Source organism: Electrophorus electricus, chromosome 16, assembly GCF_013358815.1.
Source record: "Electrophorus electricus isolate fEleEle1 chromosome 16, fEleEle1.pri, whole genome shotgun sequence".
Lineage (NCBI taxonomy): Eukaryota > Metazoa > Chordata > Actinopteri > Gymnotiformes > Gymnotidae > Electrophorus > Electrophorus electricus.
This window is the reverse complement of record NC_049550.1, coordinates 8027534-8050854: the sequence shown is the minus strand read 5'-3', so window position 1 is coordinate 8050854 and position 23321 is coordinate 8027534. Positions and strand designations below refer to the sequence as shown.

The window sequence follows — 23321 nt, the reverse complement described above, 5'->3', positions numbered from 1 at the left end:
TATCTCTTATATATAAGAGAGCCACGCCTTAAAAGTCCATGTTTTGGCAAAGGGGAAAAGGGAAGAAAACCAGGAGATCTAAGTTTGGGAAAGATGACTGGAAGGACACTTAACGGCAGGAAAGGACCACAACAGGTCACGCCGCTTCTTCCTGCCACCTTGAGAGCTCTTCCTGCAGCTTCCTGTAAGAACGCCAAGCGTGAAGAGGAAGAAAATCAACCTTGACACTGCTTTGCATTTTTTTCTTCGCCTTCTCACTGGAAAGCACTGCAGAAGGCATAGTCGGAAAAAAAATTCCCTCCAGATGAGTTACTGCATCGTGTGCCATCTGCTCTTCTAATTTCCTAATTCGTTTGGCTCTGGAGCAGACGACCTTCCAAACAAATACCTTTAGCGATGGTAGCATGGAAACACCTCTGAGTCCAGAGCCGCTCACTCCAGTGCTAATTTCGTTTGGCCTGGCTGGCAAAAAAAATATTTAATAGATTCTTTTTGGAGAATTCAACCAGTCTTCTTTCTGCATTTCGTAAATAAAGTCGGGGGGAAAGTATGTGGCGTAGCGCAACGGCTTCAAAACAAGCGCTATCTTTCCTCTGTTTTTTAGCGTAGCTCAGCTTAGCGCTATGAACTTTAGCGACGTTAACCAGTGTATCCAGAGAGACCAAACAGCTGGGGCTTTTGGAAGACAGATTGTCAGCCAGCTTCTCATCGGGGCACAAGTATAAGTCCATTTCTTCTCGGTTTCTCTCTCGGCCCTGCCAGCTTTATTTGCTTAGCCCCCCGTTATCCGTCCACATTGACATATTAACGGCATCTTTGTTGAGTTACTGTGACTTGGAGGGGCCTGCTCTTCTGTAAATCTTTGCTTATTGCCATTGCAGCCATATTTTTCTCTGTTACTATTTACCCTGACCGCTCTCTCAGGACAATGAACTTACTGAGTAGAAGAAAGTAAACACAAGGAAATGCTTGGCCCTTACGCACGCTCTCAGACGTGTGGCAAGATGTTGGGGAGCCGAGCTACTGCGTTAGCCATGCTCACTGACACCTGAATGACTCTAAGTAGAAAACCAATCTACTAGTGGACAAGTGAGATTCGGCACAAACTTTATGCACCATCCAATATGACAAGGCTTTCAGTTCAGGTCTGCTGCACTGCCTGAACCCAAACTACTTAAGTGTATGTAGGAAAACTGGACAGCTATACCTGAGTATGCCTACTATGTACTGAGAAGTAATGTATCTGCAATCCCATATCAGGGGTTGCACTCCAAAGTGCTGGAAGTGGTATGTATTCACATTTTATATTTAAACGCTTCCGCAGGCCTACAGAAATAAGGACACACTAGACTAGAAAAGGCACGCTAAAACAGAAAAAGCACAGGACGGAAGACTAACCACTGGCTAAATTCAACAGCTTTGAAACACAGGCATCTAAAAGGCTGCGCTGTTGTGTCAGGTCTGCTGAGCATTTGCAGCCAGGGTCTGCAGGAGCACTGGACATTTTAAGAAACCACCTACTCCTTATCTGCTGTTTGAGTAGCTCATTTAACGGCACGGCTCAAACGTGGGGAAGACATGTGAGAAGGTCTGCTATGGGCAAAGTTGATGGTGCATATAAAAACGATGCGTGAATGACATGAATCTCCCCACGTTTTCGTGCTTTGCTGTCCAAAATCCAAGTGGGTACCGAAGTGCAACATCTCTCGTGCCCTAGACTCACGAATGTCTGTCGGTGTTTAATTTCACACCCCTTAGTATGGGGGATTATGCATTGGCGCATTTCTTAGCACACCTTGGTAGCTGAGACAGGTCTGTCTCTTTCCATTATAACTTTCAGACTCATAAACAGTTTTTCATAACATATTCCACAGGACTTGAATTCTCCCACAGAGTTCCAATGACATTTCTTTTGTAAATTAACAAACCTTTTTGGCATGTTTTTCTAAAGTCATTAAAAACTACGAGTCATAAAACTTTCTATAAAGCCATAAAACTACGAAGCATTAAACTTTCTCTAAAGTCATAAATCTATGAGCACAGCATCAAGCTATTAACCCTTTGCAACCCAAATGTTCACAGTTCTTATTCTTTTCTTGTATCGCGCCTGTGCATTTGCAGCAGTTACTGAAAGTCTGAAAAACCTCTTGTGCATTTAGTTACACTTGTTGGACCATTTTGTATCCGACTCCGTAGAGTGCAGAGGTTTTTTTAAAGTCCTGTCAGACGTTTTTGACCTTGGCCCTGGGCTGCCACATATTAGCATGATTAAGGAATGTGGAGTAATGGCATATTGTTTCACTTGTAGTCGTGTTGTCTACATTTCAGTAGAAAACAATACTTAACCAATCATATGAAGGACTGTAGTTAATCATTGTGTTGGTGCATATGATAGAACTGCCGCAAAATGAAACAACTAAATAAGAAACTAGTATCTTGATCATTCTTGATACAGACATCGTTTGTATCGTAAGATGTAACTGGCTGTAACTGACTGCTGTACAAAATTAATGATGGTCAAATTCTATCTAAGCTTTTAATAAATCTCCCGGTAAAAATGTGCCAGTGCCTGCTAATCTGTATCTTAATATAATATGCAAAACTGTAAATTATAAACTTTAGGGATTTAAAATGTAACCCTTCTGATGGTCATGGTAACTTTCCCTTTATATAAGAGATTTCATATTAGAGACCATATTATATATTATATAGAGACACTTTCAGAGAGTTTCAGAGGTAACCTTGGATGTACTTTTCTAATCTGGGTATACTTGAGGAATACTACCTCAAGTATTCCATCAAGTAAGGGATTTTAGTGCTTTTTTCACCTCTTGAATACAGGCCAACAGTCTATATGAGAACCTGTTGACTCCTAAATAGCAATAACACGCTGTATAAGGCAAGCCTGATTACCCCAAAAGATGACATAAATAGCACTGGCTAGCACTGACTATAGATCAGCTTCAGAAGGTAACAAAGATCATTAGAGTGCTTCGCAAGTGAGAAATAAGATCATAACTAAAAAGCATCTAGAATGCCATTAATTACCAAATACATTATACAAATGACATGTGGCTGTTATGCTCTGGCTCAGTGTAAAGACTAATCATCTGGATTAAATAAATCTTTGTTCGCCGAGAGTTAATTCAACCCAATAAGCGTGAGTCTAACACTGGTGGATCCGTTGAGCAATGCTTCTCCCAGCCATGCTCTTCAAATTGTATCCAACCACGACTCCACGCTGAAGTTCTCACATCTGAAGCCACTCACGGCTGCCCAAACACAGTCCAGTGTTTCTGTCTCTCTCTCTCTCTCTCTCTCTCTCTCTCTCTCTCTCTCTGTGTGTGTGTGTGTGTGTGTGTGTGAGTGTGTGTGTGTAATTCTGAGTGACAGGGCCATGAAGTAGCCCCAGCCTGGGGTATTTATTAAACAACATTCCTGCTTCTTTGCCTGGCCATATGCCTTGAGGAATGACTTCATCCCTCTCCACTTATGTTCCTGCATCCAGAACTCCATACTGTGGTTGTGCAGTTCGAGAACTGCACGTAGCCAACTTCATCCAATCAAATGCTAGCACAGGGATGACTCTAGGGCTCTAAAAGCAACACCTTTCCCGAGCCGTGAGGGCCCTGAGAAGCTTCGAAAACATGTGAATGGCTGTCAACGTTACAGAGCCGAAGTGAAGGCGGACCTTCGGGCTTATGAAAGTGCTAGCACTAACGTTAGTGCTGAGCCAGGCAGATTTGCAGAGCACCGTGAATGTTTCTCTTTGCCAGAGTTTCAAGAGAGATCCATGTTCAGTGTGACAGATTAAGCTATTGGAGATAAAAAGAATGTAAATCAGTTCTAAAAGTTGCCTATTCTTAAACCTTTTTTTTTAGTGTTATACATATAGTTGCTCCAGGGTACAGGAAACTGTGTATCCGTTAGACTTTGAAATTCTTGACTTTTTGGGATTCATACTATCTGTTCTTTGGAACTCTAGATCTTGTGTTCTTTAAGTTTGAGTTTCCCATCATTCTGGTTAGGTTGATCAAGGCTGACTTTCATTTAACATATTTATTACTATGATAATATGGTAAGGGGGTGCAGGGTGATAGCAATAATGAAATAATGCAGTGATTTATTGAGTTGGTCCTGCTGTTTGCATCAATGCAAATTTACCTTTAGAGTTCTTTCCCCAGGGTAGCTCTTTGTTTCTTGCACTTTCACACGTAATACCCTCTCTTCAGTAACACAAATGTCCTGCACAAGTAACATCCGTCCTTCAGCAGCACAAACGTCCTGCACACGTAACACCCGTCCTTCAGCAGCACAAACGTCCTGCACATGTAACATCCATCCTTCAGCAGCACAAACGTCCTGCACACGTAACACCCATCCTTCAGCAGCACAAACGTCCTGCACACGTAACACCCATCCTTCAGCAGCACAAACGTCCTGCACACGTAACATCCATCCTTCAGCAGCACAGACGTCCTGCACACGTAACACCCGTCCTTCAGTAACACAAACATCCTACACACGTAACACCCTCACTTCAGTAACACAAACGCCCTGCACACGTAACACCCGTCCTTCAGCAGCACAAACGTCCTGCACACGTAACACCCTCCCTTTAGTAACACAAACATCCTGCACACGTAACACCCGTCCTTCAGCAGCACAAACGTCCTGCACACGTAACACCCTCCCTTCAGTAACACAACCGCCCTGTACACGTAACAGCTGCTCTTCAGCAGCACAAAGGTCCTGCACATGTAACACCCATCCTTCAGCAGCACAAACGTCCTGCACACGTAACACCCGTCCTTCAGTAACACAAACGTCCTGCACACGTAACACCCTCCCTTCAGCAGCACAAACGTCCTGCACACATAACACCCGTCCTTCAGTAACACAAAAATCCTGCACACGTAACACCCTCCCTTCAGTAACTCAAACGTCCTGCACATGTAACACCCGTCCTTCAGCAGCACAAACGTCCTGCACACGTAACATCCATCCTTCAGCAGCACAAACGTCCTGCACACGTAACACCCATCCTTCAGTAACACAAACGTCCTACACACGTAACACCCTCCCTTCAGTAGCACAAACGCCCTGCACACGTAACACCCGTCCTTCAGCAGCACAAACGTCCTGCACACGTAACACCCTCCCTTTAGTAACACAAACATCCTGCACACGTAACACCCGTCCTTCAGCAGCACAAACGTCCTGCACACGTAACACCCTCCCTTCAGTAACACAACTGCCCTGTACACGTAACAGCCACTCTTCAGCAGCACAAAGGTCCTGCACATGTAACACCCATCCTTCAGCAGCACAAACGTCCTGCACATGTAACATCCATCCTTCAGCAGCACAAACGTCCTGCACACGTAACACCCGTCCTTCAGTAACACAAACGTCCTGCACACGTAACACCCTCCCTTCAGCAGCACAAACGTCCTGCACACATAACACCCGTCCTTCAGTAACACAAAAATCCTGCACACGTAACACCCTCCCTTCAGTAACTCAAACGTCCTGCACACGTAACACCCGTCCTTCAGCAGCACAAACGTCCTGCACACGTAACATCGATCCTTCAGCAGCACAAACGTCCTGCACACGTAACACCCATCCTTCAGTAACACAAACGTCCTACACACGTAACACCCTCCCTTCAGTAACACAAACGCCATGTACACGTAACAGCCGTCCTTCAGTAACACAAACGTCCTACACACGTAACACCCTCCCTTCAGTAACTCAAACGTCCTGCACACGTAACACCCGTCCTTCAGCAGCACAAACGTCCTGCACACGTAACACCCATCCTTCAGCAGCACAAACGTCCTGCACACGTAACATCCATCCTTCAGCAGCACAAACATCCTGCACACGTAACACCCGTCCTTCAGTAACACAAACGTCCTACACACGTAACACCCTCCCTTCAGTAACACAAACGCCATGTACACGTAACAGCCGTCCTTCAGTAACACAAACGTCCTACACACGTAACACCCTCCCTTCAGTAACTCAAACGTCCTGCAAACGTAACACCCGTCCTTCAGCAGCACAAACGTCCTGCACACGTAACACCCATCCTTCAGCAGCACAAACGTCCTGCACACGTAACATCCATCCTTCAGCAGCACAAACATCCTACACATGTAACACCCTCCTTTCAGTAACACAAACGTCCTGCACATGTAACACCCATCCTTCAGCAGCACAAACATCCTGCACACATAACACCCATGCTTCAGCAACACAAACGTCCTACACACGTAACACCCTCCCTTCAGTAACACAAACGTCCTGCACAAGTAACACCCGTCCTTCAGTAACACAAACGTCCTACACACATAACACCCTCCCTTCAGCAACACAAACGTCCTACACACGTAACACCCGTCCTTCAGTAACACAAATGTCCTGCACACGTAACACCCGTCCTTCAGCAGCTACACTGGCTCCCTGTTATCTCCTGGGTTAAGCATAAAATCCTTCTCCTAACCTTCAAAGCTCTTCACGGTCTTCGCGGTCCTACCTATATCTCCCAGCTCCTTCATTTACACTGTCCCTCCCACACCCTTAGATCCTTGCACTCTGGTCTCCTTATTCTCCCACCTACTCTACTCACCACCATGCGTGGCAGATCCTTCAGAGTCGCTGCTCCTAAACTTCAGAAACCTCTACCACAGTCTCTCTGCAACTATTATGTGCCTTCCTTCAAAAAAAACCTTTTTTTGTTTTACTGTTCTTTATCCTTCCTAGTGCCTTTTTCCACCTCTAACATAAAGCATCCTTGGGTTTGTGAAAGGTTCTGTAGAAATAATAATTCTTCTTCTTATTTATTATTATTGCTGATTTGCGTTCATACAGAAGACTAAACCCTGGAACAGCTATGCGGTTCCATTAGTCACATATCTGCGAGCAGGTCTGCAAAATTTTGGGTGCCAGGTTCATTAATTTACTGATTTTTGTTATTCGGATACAGTCGTGTGGTAAAGAACAGCGCTTTCGGGCACATGGCATCTCACCGTGTGCCGTGAAACTTAAGAAAGGGGAGTGACATGGTAAGTTGAAGCAGTCACATTACGAAATGATGTAATCCACGTACGCGGTGCTGGGAACAGACAACTTCCACGCGTGCAGCGGATCCCATACCAGAGTTCACTTAAAGGGCACTCCGGACCACCAGTTTTAGAACGGAACAGAGATAAGTTCTCTGTATGTTCCCGAACTTGACATCTTTCGCACTTGACCAAATGTATCAAACTCGCAGAGCATGCGGCTCTAAGTCTGGCAAATAACTCTAGTAGGAAAATGCCTTAGAAGTATTGCGAAGTATGTATTTGGATGCAGATACATCTCAGCATAGACTGGTCACTTAAAAGCACATATAGTTCTTCAGGTGAACAAACAACTTGAAAAATGCCAAGTGAATGCTTCTCCTGAAGATTTTCTTGTATGTGTGTGTGTGTGTGTGTGTGTGTGTGTGTGTGTGTGTGTGTGTGTGTGTGTGTGTGTGTTTGACGGGTATGCTTACAGCATACAAAATGTTGATGCTTCTGATAAGAGTTCTTGGGGCCAAAAGCAATGTGGAAAATTACAAGGAACTGTAGTTATCAGTACATGATGCATGCAGGTGGGAACCATTGCAACTCAGAATCCATAATAAAGGTCACCAATTCTAATTTTCTGTGCCATAAAAGGAGGCTAAATTCAGAACACTTAATTACAATGTACGTCATGTATTGCCATCTACCCACCCCCTCCCCAAAAAAAATCTGTACATGTGGAGAAATTATTGGGCTTGTCAGTGTGAACTGAAGAGGAGTTTGCAATGAGACTGGTACAAGCAGCCAGCAGGGTGGGTTCACCTTTCTCCTTCTGTGGCTAATACACTGCGAGCTACCATCCCTTCCGGCCTTGACCAGACGTGTGGGGCCAGTCCACTTTGATCTTTCCAGGCCTGGCATTCGGTTCTCTGTGGGGCAGTGGGAGTGCTCTGATGACCTAGTACCACTGGCCATCTGCCAGTTTACAGGCTGTCACAGAAAGAGGAAGTGTAGCTTTCTGATTTAGAGATGGAGGATTGCTACTGCTGCCGGGAAGAGAAGCAAGAAGGAACCTGCGCGCACACACCCGCACACATGCACGCACGTGCGCGCGCACACACACACACACACACACACACACACACACACACACACACACACACACTGTGTCAGGCCTGTGTGAGGCAGTAGGATGTAGAGGAATATGGGCTTGGTTGTATATGTCGGCGCCACAACTTGGAAGATGGAGAGGCCTTAGATAACAGTACACACACACACACACACACACAAACACACACACACACACACACACACACACACTCACACTCACAACAAGAAAAACATCACATACAATCGACAGATAGCAGGAACCGAGGTTGCTGTCAATTGGCACAGTGCGCAATTAGGATAGATGGGGTTATCTGGAGAGCATGTGACCTGCTTCTATATTTATGCCCGAAGGATGACGGCATTAAGGCCGTATGTGCATGTGGGCATGTGTGTGTGTGTGCGTATGTGTGTGTTTGTGTGTGTGTAGCTTCTCACCCAGCGTCACATCAAAGCTAAGTCTATGGTATGCTCTGTTAAGTTCTTCTATGCGTGCCAGAGTGTGGTTACACTCCCCAGCCTGGTTGCTGTTAACACAATGACCCAGCCCTGAAAAGGCACTCTTTTTCACACACTCACACACTTCTGATATTCCTAGAACCATATAACCATTATCACACACTTGCTCATACTGGAAGGCGCTTTGCCAAAGGTGGACAGCTTTCACACGGGTCGCGTTTAAAGAACAGCAAGTGCTCACGTGGAAACTCCAGAATTCTAGGGATGAGGCAGTAGAGCGAATGCACCGCTCACCTCAAACGCGCCCCAAATTAACCCTTCACTTAATTACCAGGTTTTGTCGGTGCGTTTGAGCAGGTGGTCTCCAAACCCTACTGGCTCCTGGCCACCCAGGACTTCAGTGACTCTCCCCACCTCTAGGGCTCACTGTCAATCCCTGCACACCCCCCCCCCTCCCTCCTTGCCAAAGCATCACTCACCCAGCAGCTGCACGCCCCGCGTCAGGCCGTAGACGTCGATGAGCGCCCAGAGGGGTTCGGTGGCACGGACGCCGCTGAAGAACAGCATGGGGCTGGATTCGTTGATGCGGTAGAAGACGCGACCCTTCTTGTCCACCCAGAAGGCCACCAGGTTGCCCTCGTTGGCGAACTCCTCGGGCAGCGCCTTGGCCCAGAAGCCGCTCTGCGAGACCAGGTCGGGGCAGGCGTACTTGGGCAGGCTGTCGGGGTTGATGCGCGACGGGTCCCTGGAGGTGAAGCCCAGGCGCAGCGCCCCGCTCCAGCAGCACTGCTTCTTTGTGATCTGCGGACGGAGGCCGTTAAACGCTCGTGACCATCTATCTTAAGTATCGGTGATCCTTGTTGTTGTGGCAAAATGAAAGTGAGAGCGCTGTGAAGTACTGAAGTGTGGCGTGACTGAGGTTTGTGTGAAAGCACACAACTGCATCGCCTACCCATCCACTCCGTGTTTACCCCCTCGAGCTTCCCTCCCTTTCTCTGATAAAATTCCCCACTTGCGAAATGAAAAGGAAAGAGTAACAGATTCCATTCCATCAGTTCCATTATACTCCACTGACTTCGGCTGTCGGCAAAAACGCCACCCAGCAGAAAAACATTATGAGCAGTTCATATGCAGTAATAGTACGCGGTGGCAAGGTGATCCGCAGTTTTGTGGCACATTCAGTTTGGACAAGATAATGCAAGGCAATGTCCATGTTTCCTTAAAACTTTGCAACCTCGTTTTGATTTAAAAGGAAACTTCAAACTAAGCGATAGCACAGCTAATAATGATATGAGCTGAGAACCAAAGCAAGCACAGAGCAGTTAGCGTTACAGGTACATACGTACACCGTCCCATTCTCCCGCTAGCTTATCGTTCGGTTTTTGAGGCATGTTAGTGTTTTTGGATGAAGTATTCCTTTAAAGGCAGCCCAAAGAGGAGACTGAGAGCCATGCGTGAGGAGAAGTATGCTGTGTTTAGAGTAGCTGGGCTCTGTTTTATTTGAGGTACAGTAACCGCTGGCCCAGCTACGGGGATAAATACTACAAACATGTCAAGAACATGATGACTTACACTGCGACGACCTGGGCTTTTGGAGAATCTCTGGATTTCAAAATTGCGGCAACGTGTGTGTGTGTGTGTGTGTGTGTGTGTGTGTATGCAGTTTGATTTATGTATATGTGTTAAGTGTGTTAGTGTAGTACTGAAAATGAGAGGGTCCTTTCAAAGTAATTAGTGTGAGGGTGTGGTTGTTAGGGTTAGGATTAGGGTTGGGGTTGAGCTAGTATTACAGTGAATATTTGGTACAGCCTGCAGTGTTTAGACCTCTCTCACTCTGTCTGTCTCTCTTACTCTGTCTGTCTCTCTAGCAGTCTGTCTCTCTCTGTGTTGACTTGCTTGCCTCTGATGTGGAAACTTAGCAATGACATGACAATAAAGCAAGACTGAGAAGAAAGGAGCACCAGATTGTGGGATTCACCTGCACAACTTCACTGGAGGCTGGGTTTGTCTGTGTAGAGGTGGAGAAGGAGCATGTGTGTTAAGCGTGTGAGTATGTGTGTGTGTGCGTGAGTGTGTGCGTGAGTGTGTGTGTGTGCGTGAGTGTGTGTGTGTGCATGTGTGTGTGTGTGTGTGTGTGTGTGAGTGTGTGTGTCTGTGTGTGCGTGAGTGTGTGTGTGTGCGTGAGTGTGTGTGCGTACATGTGTGTGTGTGCGTGCATGTGTGTGTGTGCGAGTGTGTGTGAGTGTGTGTGTGTGTGTGTGCGAGTGTGTGTGAGTGTGTGTGTGTGTGTGCGAGTGTGTGTGAGTGTGTGTGTGTGTAAGTGTGTGAGTGTGTCTGTGTGTGTGTGAGTGTGTGTCTGTGTGTGTGTCTGTGTGTGTGTGTGAGTGTGTGTGTGTGTATGTGTGAGTGTGTGTGTGTGTGTGTGTGTGTGTGTGAGTGTGTGTCTGTGTGTGTGAGTGTGAGTGTGTGTGTGTGTGTGTGCGTGAGTGTGTGTGTGTGTGTGAGTGTGTGTGTGAGTGTGTGTGTGTGAGTGTGTGTGTGTGTGCGTGAGTGTGTGAGTGTGTGTGTGTGCGTGAGTGTGTGTGTGTGCGTGAGTGTGTGAGTGTGTGTGTGTGTGCGTGAGTGTGTGAGTGCGCGTGAGTGTGTGTGTGTGAGTGTGTGTGTGTGAGTGTGTGTGTGTGTGGTGACAAAGGTGAGAGACAGAGTGGGTATGGGTATCTATGGTTAAATAGAAGCGAAAGGAAATATAAGAAAATGCTAAACAGAAGGAGTTATTTCCGAGCAGGTTTGGATCTGTGTGTGGGTGTATTGCAGTGCTGCAGAATTGCACGCTGATCCTGAGGATTCATGCCTTCACCATGCAGCCAAGTAACTCATGTATTCCTCCTGGGCTCTATTTATGCAATTTATGCAGGAAATCAACAGCTGGGCATATTATTGCTGAGAATTTAGTGGATGATTGTGAAATTTCCCAACTCCCCCCCCCCCCCCCCATACACACACCCCCACCCGCCAACCTCTCACCTTAAGGCGGACCTGCTCGTAGAGGGCAATGGGTCGGTTGCTGAAGGTGATAGCGTTGCAGAAGCTGGCCTGCCTCTTGACAGCCCTTTGTGCCACGTCCATGATGATCTGCGAGCCCTTGGCGCTCGGGTGGAAGAGCAGCGGGCTAACGGGGATGCCCGGGCATGGCTGCAGGGGTAAGCAGCGCTTGGGCTTGTGGTGGCATCGGTGAGTGGAGGAGGGGAAGGGACCGCCCAGGGAGTCTGTCAGAGGGGTAGAGAGAGGGTGAGGGAAACAGGTTTATGTGTGAGTTTCTGCAGGTAGGAGCCCATATGTTGTTTTACACGGATATACCATACCTGTAGACTTCTTATTATGGAGAGCGGTATTGTGTATAGTTATTTGACTGTAACCAATTGCTTTGGCAATACTGAATGAAACTCAGTCATGCCAGTAACTGAGAGGAAAGAGACACACACATACACAGAGAGAGAGAGAGAGAGAGAGAGAGAGAGAGAGAGAGAGAGAGAGAGAGAGAGAGAGAGAAACAATATACATTGCATTGTTCACAAATTACCGCTGCACAAATAACCCTGGGGACTGAGGAACTCCCCAAATGCGAAATATCAAAACAGTTCTGGCCTCTCTGACTCGTAATCCTAGCATGTTCAGCGGGATGTCATTTGTCATGGCTGGTTTAGGGAACCGCTGTAAATATGTCTACTGAAATAATTAAACTTCCCTTTTCAAACCTTGATTACCAATACAGCACTCAAACACATCTCACTTCAGACTTCACAAAATCCTTTCCAAAAATATACATTGGGCCAGCTGTTTCTAAACAGATAATTAAACAAAACAACAACCTAATGCAGTCATACAGTCTTACAATCTTCACCTTATTAGGTTTACAGAACCTGCATATGTGCGCTGATAAAACTGATAAAACTAATAAAAATCTCTGTTGCCACCAATCTTAAGCAAATTAGAATTAAGAATGAATTAAATGAACCAAATAGCATCGGTTTCTGACTAGTGTGTTTATTGTGGTTCAATTTATAGGGCACTATAAAGTGAACCAAGTTTGATCATAGGACATAATAGGCTATGGCTTAACACAAGTGCTACATTGTGTGAATTTACTTTTTTAGATTAAAACTTTTTTTTACTGTTCTGGATAAAATGTGATTTAGTAATCACATAATTTATAATAGTCTTGGCTTTATATCAGACTGTGCTTAAATCAAACATTCCAGTGCCAGAATCAGAATTTGTGGTTTTGAGTTTGACATGGTACCATGGTGCACTGCACCCAGTGAATTTAAGACACCACAAAGACATTAAGATGTCTGTTGCGTTTTTTATTAATATTAAACAGCTTGAATTTCAAACCCCTGGTTTCTGAAGTCTGGACACTATCCCATATGAGTGATGCAATGAAGACAAAGCCATCTTTCCACTGTTGTGTCTTTCATACTATGTGTTTAGACTAGTTAGAAGTGTTCCAAAGGTTTATAATTAATTTAATAATGCCTGTAATAAAGGATGTTATACTCAATATACACATGAATCTATGCAGATTTTCAGCAACTTCAGAAGTGTAAAGCAATTAAATTTTACCAAATGTACTATGAATGGGCACCATGGGACACATGGTTTCACTAAAGTTTAATAAGCTGAGAGTTTCTGGGTTTGAGCGGAGGTTAGTGCTCTCTTGGCATCCCCATGCGGTACCAAATAGATGTCCCCTTTTAATCTTCACTCCATTTATTAAAGTTCGTGAAGTTGTCATGCTAACACTATCAGCCTGCACTGCTAGGTTTCAGCAAGCTTTCCTGTTATGAGTGCGGACCTGTGAATGGCTGGCTGGCTGTGGTAGCACTTCCTGGTTTGCGCTGATAAAGCGACGCTGTGCTCCCGGGTGAGTGACCGACAGGTTAACGGAAATGAACTGTCTTTGCTTCTGCCTGGCTACCAATGGTGTAGCCGCTTTTGCTGAAATTTTAATACGCTCGCCAAAAGGACCCTGGTCAATTCAGTTTTTGTTATTGCGTGTTGCGTGTGTGTGTGTGCGTGTGTGTATGTGCATGCATCCAGTGTATTTGTGCACTGTGTCTGTGAGGATGACAGTGAATGGGTATGCCTATTTAACTATTTCATAGCATGTGAGAGCATGTGTGTGTATGTGTACATCTGCTTATATTTCTGACTGTATAATGGTCCATGAAGTGCCTGTGTATATTCATAAATCTATGTGTGATTATATAAGTGTGTATGCATGTGTGTGTGTGTGTGTGTGTGTGTGTGTGTGTGTAAAGCCAGCTTGACACTGTGTGATTCCAGTGACCTTATACGCATGTTGCATATCACCCTGTATGAGATGTTGCAACTGAAATAGATTCTACTTTTGTCATCCATATGCAACTTATTTTTGCCAAAAGGAGACATCAAACTGCCACAATGCCACTAAGTCACACATACTTAAAGTCCCACATATTTCATTTTCGTTTCACCATACTGCTGTAGATTTGAAGTTGGTGCATGGGTTGTGTGCAATTCCAGCCTGCTCCCTATTGGTTGTGTGTGACTAGAGACTGCTTCCTATTGGTTGTGTGTGATTCCAGACTGCTTCCTATTGGTTGTGTGTGATTCCAGCCTGCTTCCTACTGGTTATTGTTAGAGGTGCGTTGTAGCAGCGGTCACACTGAGAGATTTTGGATCAAAATTTCTGACACTGCCAGAAGGCTGTTTGGTGGCAGAAGCACTAAATCGGCTGCCTGGAGCTCGACAAATTACACGATCAAAGACCAAAGATTTTAACCAAAGAAATCTTTCATGGTCTGCAACTGTTGTGGGTGGCAGCTTAACTGTGACCCATCTTAACTGTGAGTGTGTGTGTGTTTATATAAGTGAGTATGAGTGAGTGAGTGAGTGAGTGTGTGTGTGTGTGTGTGTGTGTGTGTGTGTGTGTGTATCTTTTGGGACATGAGCACTGTGCATAACGCACATGGCTGGCACAGGCAGAAACGAGTGCATCAGTGAGCACAAGTGCTACAGCTGTCCTAGAGGGAGCAGAGCTTTAGCAGGAGCTCGTGTTCCTTAGCAACGCTGCGCCAACGATAACACACCCTGCTGAGCTGATCTGAGACCAGCCTCGCTGGCTTCCTAGTAACTGTTAAGGTTCAGCAGTGGCTAGACGGCTCACCCTGGTTCGGTGCAAAAGGTCTTCTGCCCAGACAAGGCTGTCTTTTGGAGGCCAGAGCGGTGGAAGGGAATTTGATCCCAAAGAAACACATGAATTAATCTCAATACATCCCAACACTGTTATTATGGAGCCAGATCATATATTCAATTTATACTTTCTAGTATACAGTACATACATGGGCCTAAATATGCTGCCACATTTTGTTAAGGCTAAAATGTACCATATGGTAAGATACAATGCATATCTGCTTGTAAGCTAAGGCATGTGCCAAGCATTTATGACATATGTTAAACTGGGGGTCGCGTTATCGTGATCCACACTTTTCAGCACTTTCCATAGAGCAACCCTTGGGGCAGACATCACAAGAGGCTTATCACCACTTGCATGTCATAAAGCATGCCATTCGGTGTTTTCATACACAGGGACTTGCACACATGCACTTGCACAAATGCACATGCATATTCTCTGAGTGTGTTGAGTGACTTAAGCCATCACCCATCAGAGGAAGCTGCTTCTTTGCTAGAGATGAATCATAATGTTGCTATTTCTATGGCAACCTTATTCTCTCACCAGGCAACTATTGCACAGCCAAATGTTCTTACATAAGAACGCACGGAAGGTTTGTAGTACATTTGGATCATGCAACACAATATAACAACATAGCCTCATGACTCTGTGAAAACTCACCAGTGCTAATAATCTTTTTGTGTGAAAAAGGCTGTCTGTCTTTCACCATCTCTCTCTATCTCTCTCAATATACTGACAGATTGTACTTGCCACCTACACCATTCCTGCCCACGGGTCAAAACATATATAACCATGTTATTTTCACATCATTAAAGTTGAAGATAAATTTAAATTAGTCAAGCTCCCAGACTACTCAGACTAAACTATGAGATCAGGGTTTCAGATCATCATTCCTGAACAGGGAAGAAAACTGGGACGAATTACTAAATTAAGGCGTGAAATGAACACGAAGTTTCTTTAATGGAATCTAAGATTCCATATGGCGGTTTTAACTGGATTTATTAAGGTTCTTCTCAAGGGTATCTTTGGTCAGCACTAATTTAAACGGAAAACGTGGAATTCAACAAATCCAATAAACGTGTGCAATTAGTGCATTACAGCTGAGTAATTACATTCCTTGAAACACGCAAGCTACTCAGGCTAACTAACCGCAGAGCAAGTGCAAAGCGTCGCGTGAAATGGACGTAAAAAGATGTGCGCTCTTAGCCCATCTTCACATTTAGCATTCGACTAGCTAGCGCCTGGAGCTTAGCGAGTGCCGGTTTAAAAAACTAACACTAATACGGTTCACGGCAACCGAAGACCCGCAGCACTAGCGTTAGACAGTAGCTGTGTCCGGAACTGTGCCTTATTCGTCAGCTATGTCCGAAAACAGTGTAGGATATTCGGTGTACTATAACAATCCCACAATGTATCTCAGTAAGATAAGTAGCTAGTGTACAAACCAGACATCTCATAGGCCTGTTACAATGTAAGCGTCAGGTTAAGTGAATGAATGCTTTCAGTTTCTGTACTCTCATACAGTTTATAGTTAACTAGATAGCTTTGTGGTCAAATTATGTATTAAAATATATATTTTTTAAGATAGCTAGCCAGTTAGGTATCGAGCCAATGTATTGTTTGCATTGCCTCATAAAACGTGAAGCGCTTAATCCGCTATGTGACGAAACGCAGTCTGCTGTTGCCTAGCAACCACATTTTGAACTAGCATTACTAATATGGTTTAGCAGCTAACCTAGCACCACCTGCTATTACACCACTCTGCGCGATGCCATATACTTTAAACAGTTGTGTCTGAGCCTGTATCTGTGTATCTTGTTTCATGGTCGCTTTGAACCGCTTGCCTGTTTTTCTGGTTTAAGATTTTGGAACGGCGTTTTGGATTTGTTTGTCTCTCTGTGTTTTGGGACTTTCTGGTTTTGACTTTATTGTCGTGACTATGATATTAGTACTACCTGCGCTAGGATGCCTGCCTTCCTGTTCGACGTTGTTACTTAAACAACCGTTGGTCCGTGTAAGATTGCGGTTTAAAGGCACATTTTCAGCTGAAATGAATTTAATGAGGCTAAAGGTCAACGAAAGCTAGAAACCTCAGTTAGCAGTTGGAACATGGTGTGAGCCGACTGGCCAGCTGACATTTATGAACGCGCGGGATGCTGATCAAAGCTGAAACGTGATCGTTCGCCCGTCTTCCTAAAGCACTCCGAAAGGTCAAAGATGTCATCTTGTATGTAAACACACCACACCACATATGCTGTCCCACAAATAAGCCCACTCAGAAATAGCTGCCAACCGTGCAGAACCGTTTCCACAGCAGAATATGGGAAGATGGGCAAGTAAGCTGACTTCAAACAGCTTACGATCCAGTGAATGCGCGAAGACTTTACACTGAATTTGCAAGTAACTTTATCAAACTTTGTGAACTTGTCATGGTAACGCTATCAGCTCACACCCCTGGGTTTTTGCAAGCTTTGCTGTTATGAGTGAAAACGTTTGGATGTTTTTTCAGTAAGAGAAGATAATTTTATTAAACACGCAATGCCAAGTTAATGTGTCTTTGCTTGAGTACTCATGTAAGTCAGGATCAGGCTGTTGTAATTTTAAGTTCAGTTAGATTTTTAAGTTAAATTTTGTGTGCACATCTTGTGTGTACAAGAAAATACGTCTGCTAAACAGTCTACATCTAGTCTAACTCTACAATCTAGACAAATTGATATGCAAATAGATTCTCTTAACAGCGCAACCGACTGACTATGCAAATTTCTGTACAAGATATGTAAACTGACATGCTGGGAACCTGAATATAATTTTTATTATCTGTCCATCTTCAAATAGCCCCAAGTGGTGAAGTGCTTAGTGACAACCTCAGACAGCAGAAACCTGAGAAGGATGGAAATGAGAAGGAGCAGGGACCATCATGGGAGGAAAAACCCTGCACGGTATGTACCACCTGCAGATAGTGGGAGTGGCTGATATGGAGAAATCCTACCAATGACTGAAAAAGGCTGGATTGAAAGACAGCACAAAGGTACTAATCATGACAGCACAGGAACAAGAGATCAGTAAAGGCCGGAATCTACCACACCAGGACAACACCAGCACATAACAGCAGGCTGCAAAATGCTAGCAGGCAGGGCGTACATGGAACTCCATAACCAAGTGGGTGGCATAGTGTACAGGGGCATTTAGAATGACCATTGGTCCTGCACCAGTTGAGTAATTGAAGCTCTAGCATGTATAGTTTGATAATCATTGCACTTATCATTGTCTGAGATGGAGCTTATACGTGTTTTGCACTTCTAGCCATCAGCATTGATCCCCATAATGATAGATGTAGCAATCCCAAGCGATAGCAACATCAGGAAAAAGGAACATGAGAAGCTCAAGAAATGCAATGGGCTGAAGATAGAGCTAGAAAAGATGTGGAGGATGAAGGCAACTGGTTTCCGTGGTAATCAGAGCACTAGGGACTGGAACCCTCAGACTGGGAGAATGGCTGCATCAGATCCCAGGAGCAACATCCAAGATCTCTGTGCAGAAGAGCACAGTCCTGGGAACAGTTAAGATACTACGCAGGACTGTTAAGTTCCAAGGCCTTTGGTAGAGGACCCGAGCTTGAAGGTAAAAGACGGCTCAGAGATCGAGTGGTGAATTCAATTTTGTATATATATTTAATGATGTTAAAAAAACTAAATATGAAAAATTTGGATGAGCACTGACCAATTACTAAATTAGGCATATAAACCATGTACAAGTTAAATCATGTACAAGTTAATCCTTTTATATGATAGAGGACAGAATGCAGCTATATAGGTAGTTATGACTTGACTAATCTGGGAACAGATGTCTCTCCCCAAATCGTAAGCAGATTTGTCTCAGATCATCTGATAGCATGCTACGTTAGACCAAGAGAGGTAATGAAAATACATCATTGTAACTAATCTACCATGTGGTCAGTTGTTACTGTTGTGAATGCCATGGTTCTTGTTATACATGAATACATTGGGGGGGGGGGGGGGGGGGGGGGGCTGTTTGGCTGGGTGCAGACTTAGTACAGTGACAGACTTAGCATCAGTACAGATCAGGGTCAATGTAAAGTTAGTGTTGTGACCTGGCAGGAACACTGTGTTTATTTCTTTGGCAACACACAAACCTTAAAATGTCACAAAGCAAGTTCAACCATGGTGTTTCTTTAGGAACTCCAACATATAGAACCGTAGATATAAATAAATCGCCACTTGTAAGCCATTATTGTTATGTTACTTTAGTATATTTGTATATTTATAGAGATATAAGGATACTCACTTTGAAAGGTAGGTAAACAAGCTCTAGCTTGTAATTGTACTGTTAATTTTAATTGTGTGTGTGTGTGTGTGTGTGTGTGTGTGTGTGTGTGCCTTTTCAGCAACCAAAAAGCAGAAAGATAATACGTCAAACAAAAAAAGCTAACGTGAACGATACATGCATGTCCATGATATGGTCTTTATCCTCCCATAGTACGAGCTGGAAACTGACGTCATGATGTCATATGTATAAACTGCAACGTCATGGCCATGAATATCCCTGCAGGCAGGATTTGATGTGCACATCTCAAGCACTGAGGTCAGGCCAGTTCTATCCTATATTAAAACCTCAACAACAGAAAACATGCAATGGCACGTGTTCATAATTAGACTCACTAAGAATAGGTTTCATAAAAATGTATGTCGTTAAAAGCCTGCTATCTCAGGTTTTGTGGCAACGCGTACCACATCTGGCAACCTGGCTAAGGGTATCTAAAATGGAAGTTAATCGTGTTACAGGTCACTTTCCTCTTTCTAATTTATGAGGAATTTAACACAGTATACAATTTATATAATGCATAATATGGCTAGGGTTGCTTTGCCACATGCCACCAATAGCCATAGAGAAATACAGAAAACAAATGTAATGAGATTCAGGGTGAAGTTGAGCAATTAATGTTCTCCTTGAAGTATACTGAAGTGCTTGACAACCTGGGTTGCTACTGGTTATAAAACAGATGGCAGCCTCATGTACTTCGCAATATGCACAGTCAGCCTTAATTGACCAAAACTGGTCATATAATAAAGAGAATCTCTCAGAGATTGGAATTAGGCAAGACTGAAATAATATTAAACAAATAGGATATATAAACTCCCTACTGGAATCATCTTCAATCATGGTCATACACAAAAATTCACACTAATAAACAAGAGCTTTCTGGGCAATGATTCCTTTTTTTCCCCCAGATAACAGCCAAGAACACATATTAACAGTGGAAGCTAATTCCCTCATGCTATTATTCATCGTTTGAGTGCTTTCAGGAAGAACCTGCAGCATGCCAACATCCCGAAGAAAATGGCAGCTTGCAACGTCATGGGTTCGCGCTGATGTCCGCGACAAACTTGACGAGACATCTGCCTCCATAGGCCATCTCTAAACACTAGCGTGTGCGGTTGTCATGCACACTTTTGTGTTGCTAGACAAAGGTCTGAATGAGTCACAAAGAAGACAAAAGAGCTGGGCACGGTTACCAAGTGCCTGTGCCACATGACCCACCTATATATGTTTCTGTCATGCCATGGTAACGGAGCGATGTCATCGCAGTAAGGACTCAAAAATGGAACACGGCTCCCCTGTGCTCACGCACGTGTGTGGAGCATAGCCCTGTGATCACTACTAATGTGCAAGCTCTTGGTCTTGCAGTCTCTTTATACCTTAAGATATATAACGTCCATTATGATCAAACGTCTGAAGTCCAGTTTCACGAATCTGGAATTACTGTGTCTCCTTGTTATCACTTGTTCACAGGGGACATGCTCAATCTCAGCATCATCAGTGCTGGTCTCACTTTATTCTGTGAGATTAAGAGGTTTGGTGTCCCATTAACGCAGTGTGATCGCAGCCAGGCGCGGCGTTCCTTCTGTAGACAGTCCATGATGCTGCGAATTCTCAATATGGAGTAGCTGGAACAGCGCCACGTTGGCACCGGCGCTGTCTCCGTTTCAAACGGTGCTCAGAGTTGTCTGTGAGAAGCTGAAGATGAGTTGCATGCCTCGGAAAATGATGAGGCACGCACGCACGCACTCAGGCGCGCGCGCGTACACACACACACACACACACACACACACACACACACACACACTCATGCCCACACACAAACACCCGATATACTTTTTAAGCTAGAGTTCCGTTTCTGCACCAGCCTGTGTAGCCTCAATGGTAAAGCCGTAAAACCATATCCGATCGTCCCACTGCTGTGCTCCACCTGACACTTCACAAAAGCTCAAACGCTGCGTCAGTAATGCACACTGTCTGGCCGTGAGCAACTGGGTACCAGTGATAGCTGTTAACCGTCAACATGCCTCAAAAATGAGAAAGCAGCTCCTCGCTGAGAGACAAGAACCAAGAAGTGATTGTGATCAGACAGCCTGCTCTATTGTATGCTGTATTTTTATGACCTTGGAGCTAAGCCCATTAGAATGACACCTGTTTATACTGGACTAGGACCAGATACTCACTTCCAAATCCTAAACTACATCACTGACGAAACCGAATTCAAACATCAGTAGAAAAATGCAACATATACAAATACCAAGAGCTGTAGACCTTGGTGCTAGCATACATTACTTGCCTAATTGGATATACTACAGAATTTTAATTAGAATTATTGATCATGTGGTTTATGCACACTGGTGTGGGATTTAACCCTACACCAGTCAGCAACAGAGAGAGAGAGAGAGTGGGAGGGAGGGAGGGAGGGAGAGAGAGTGAAGGAAAGAAAGAGTGGCGAAGAGTATTAATGGCTTTGTTTCTTTTCCACTCATGAAATCCAGTTTGAAAAATACAGCAGTAGTAATTTAGATACCAAAATTATTATTTAATACAATTTAAACTACCAACCTTATTTCCTACATTTGTATATAGAAAACTATTCCTTATCCTTTAAGGACCAGACTGAGTAATCATACCAGGAAATAATTGGACAGCATGCCTGTCTTGACAGGAATTTTACTTCATATATTTTGAATAATCTCTGCTCCTATGGCAATGCTTTAGAAGGCTGCGTGTGACAATCCAGTTCATTTATTGACTCGATAGGATTCCTTCTACCCAGCTGTTCTGTCCGAGTAAACAACAACAACAACAACAACAACAACGACAACAATGTAGTGGAAAACCGTACTAAGGCATTAGTTCATCAGTTCCCAACGACGAAGGGAATCCCCGAACAAAATTCCCCCCCCCCCCTCCCCCCGGTTTTCTCACGCTCCGAGCTGCTCCCGTTTGATGTCCCGTCACGGCGTCAACCGTGTAGATGAAGCCGAGCGACTGCGCTGTGACAGCTCGGGTAACACGAAACCATCATACAGGCCCGCCGATCGAACCGGGGACGTCGTGTTAAATATAGTACATCCATTATCGCTCAAGGGACCGCGCTTCCTGGGCGCGCTGCGAATATTATGAGAATGAAGTTAAGATTTTAAAAATACATATGTAAAACACTCGCAGCCTGCGGCACTGGTTTGGCTACGAATGCAAAAAAACGACAGGCGATATAAAATGCGATGAAATGATGGGGATACGTTAATACAATCAAATAATTCCTCTTTAATACAGACCAGTGCACCAGCATACACGCAACGCTGATAGAAGGGCTACTGCCCGCAAGATCTAAGTCGCGGTTCCTCACCGTACAAGGCGTTACGGGTTATTTGGCCTCCCATGACTTAACGCCGGACGATTTTCTTGGTCGCCGTGCTTCTTCTTCTTCTTCTTCTTATTCTAATTCTTTTTTCTTTTTTTTTTCAAAGGTTTGCACCGAAGCAGCAGCAATAATTCCACGCCGACGGCATACTCGCACACGGAGGGGTCTGGGCTGTGCGCGGCGCTGGTGTAAACACACGGACACTCCTCCTCGACGCGTCGCTTGCTGGCGGTCTCGCTTCTCATTCACAGTAGCGCAGACTCCACGATTTCATTTACATAAAAGGTGGAGCCGAAAGGCACTTCACGAAACCCGGTACAAGGTGGTCCGTCCGTCCCCCCTCCCCGTCCCCGTTCCCTTCTTAACGGTTCTTTTTTGATGCAGAGTAATACAACCATAAAAGCCAAAGACAAATGACAGATTGATACACATCGATAGTTCTGTTACAGTAACTACAGTAACATCTGTTTTATTAATGCAGCATGTGTCTCATTCAAGAATATCTGCATGTTGTTATTCTTTACAAGCTCGCTAAAGGGTTGAGTGGTGAAGAAGTTCACACTGAACATGCCCTACAACTGCAAAACTGAACATTAAAGCAGAACTCTGCAGCAGTTTGTCAGACCTTTATTAGATTTGCACTGTCTGAGCCTACGGTCTGTATGTGATCTGTGAAATTTGCCTACATTTGACTTTCCTTTCGTATGCTGCAATGCACTAAATGTCTGACAGGAATCAGCTCATGGGTCTGACC

At 44.6% G+C, this 23321-nt stretch overlaps 1 protein-coding gene across 2 annotated transcripts in view; it reads right to left on the bottom strand.

The window, feature by feature from the left end:
• neurl1aa (neuralized E3 ubiquitin protein ligase 1Aa) overlaps positions 1-22886 on the bottom strand; it is a 37455-nt gene extending 14569 nt beyond the window's left edge. For both annotated transcript variants that reach the window (XM_027010180.2, XM_027010181.2), the window contains exons 1-3: positions 22553-22886; positions 11649-11890; positions 9104-9425 (exon numbers count right to left, since the gene is read on the bottom strand). In XM_027010180.2, coding sequence (XP_026865981.1) covers positions 9104-9425; positions 11649-11890; positions 22553-22586 — 598 coding nt within the window. In that variant the 5' untranslated portion in view covers positions 22587-22886. The remainder of the gene's footprint in view (positions 1-9103; positions 9426-11648; positions 11891-22552) is intronic.
• Positions 22887-23321: the final 435 nt, after the last annotated feature.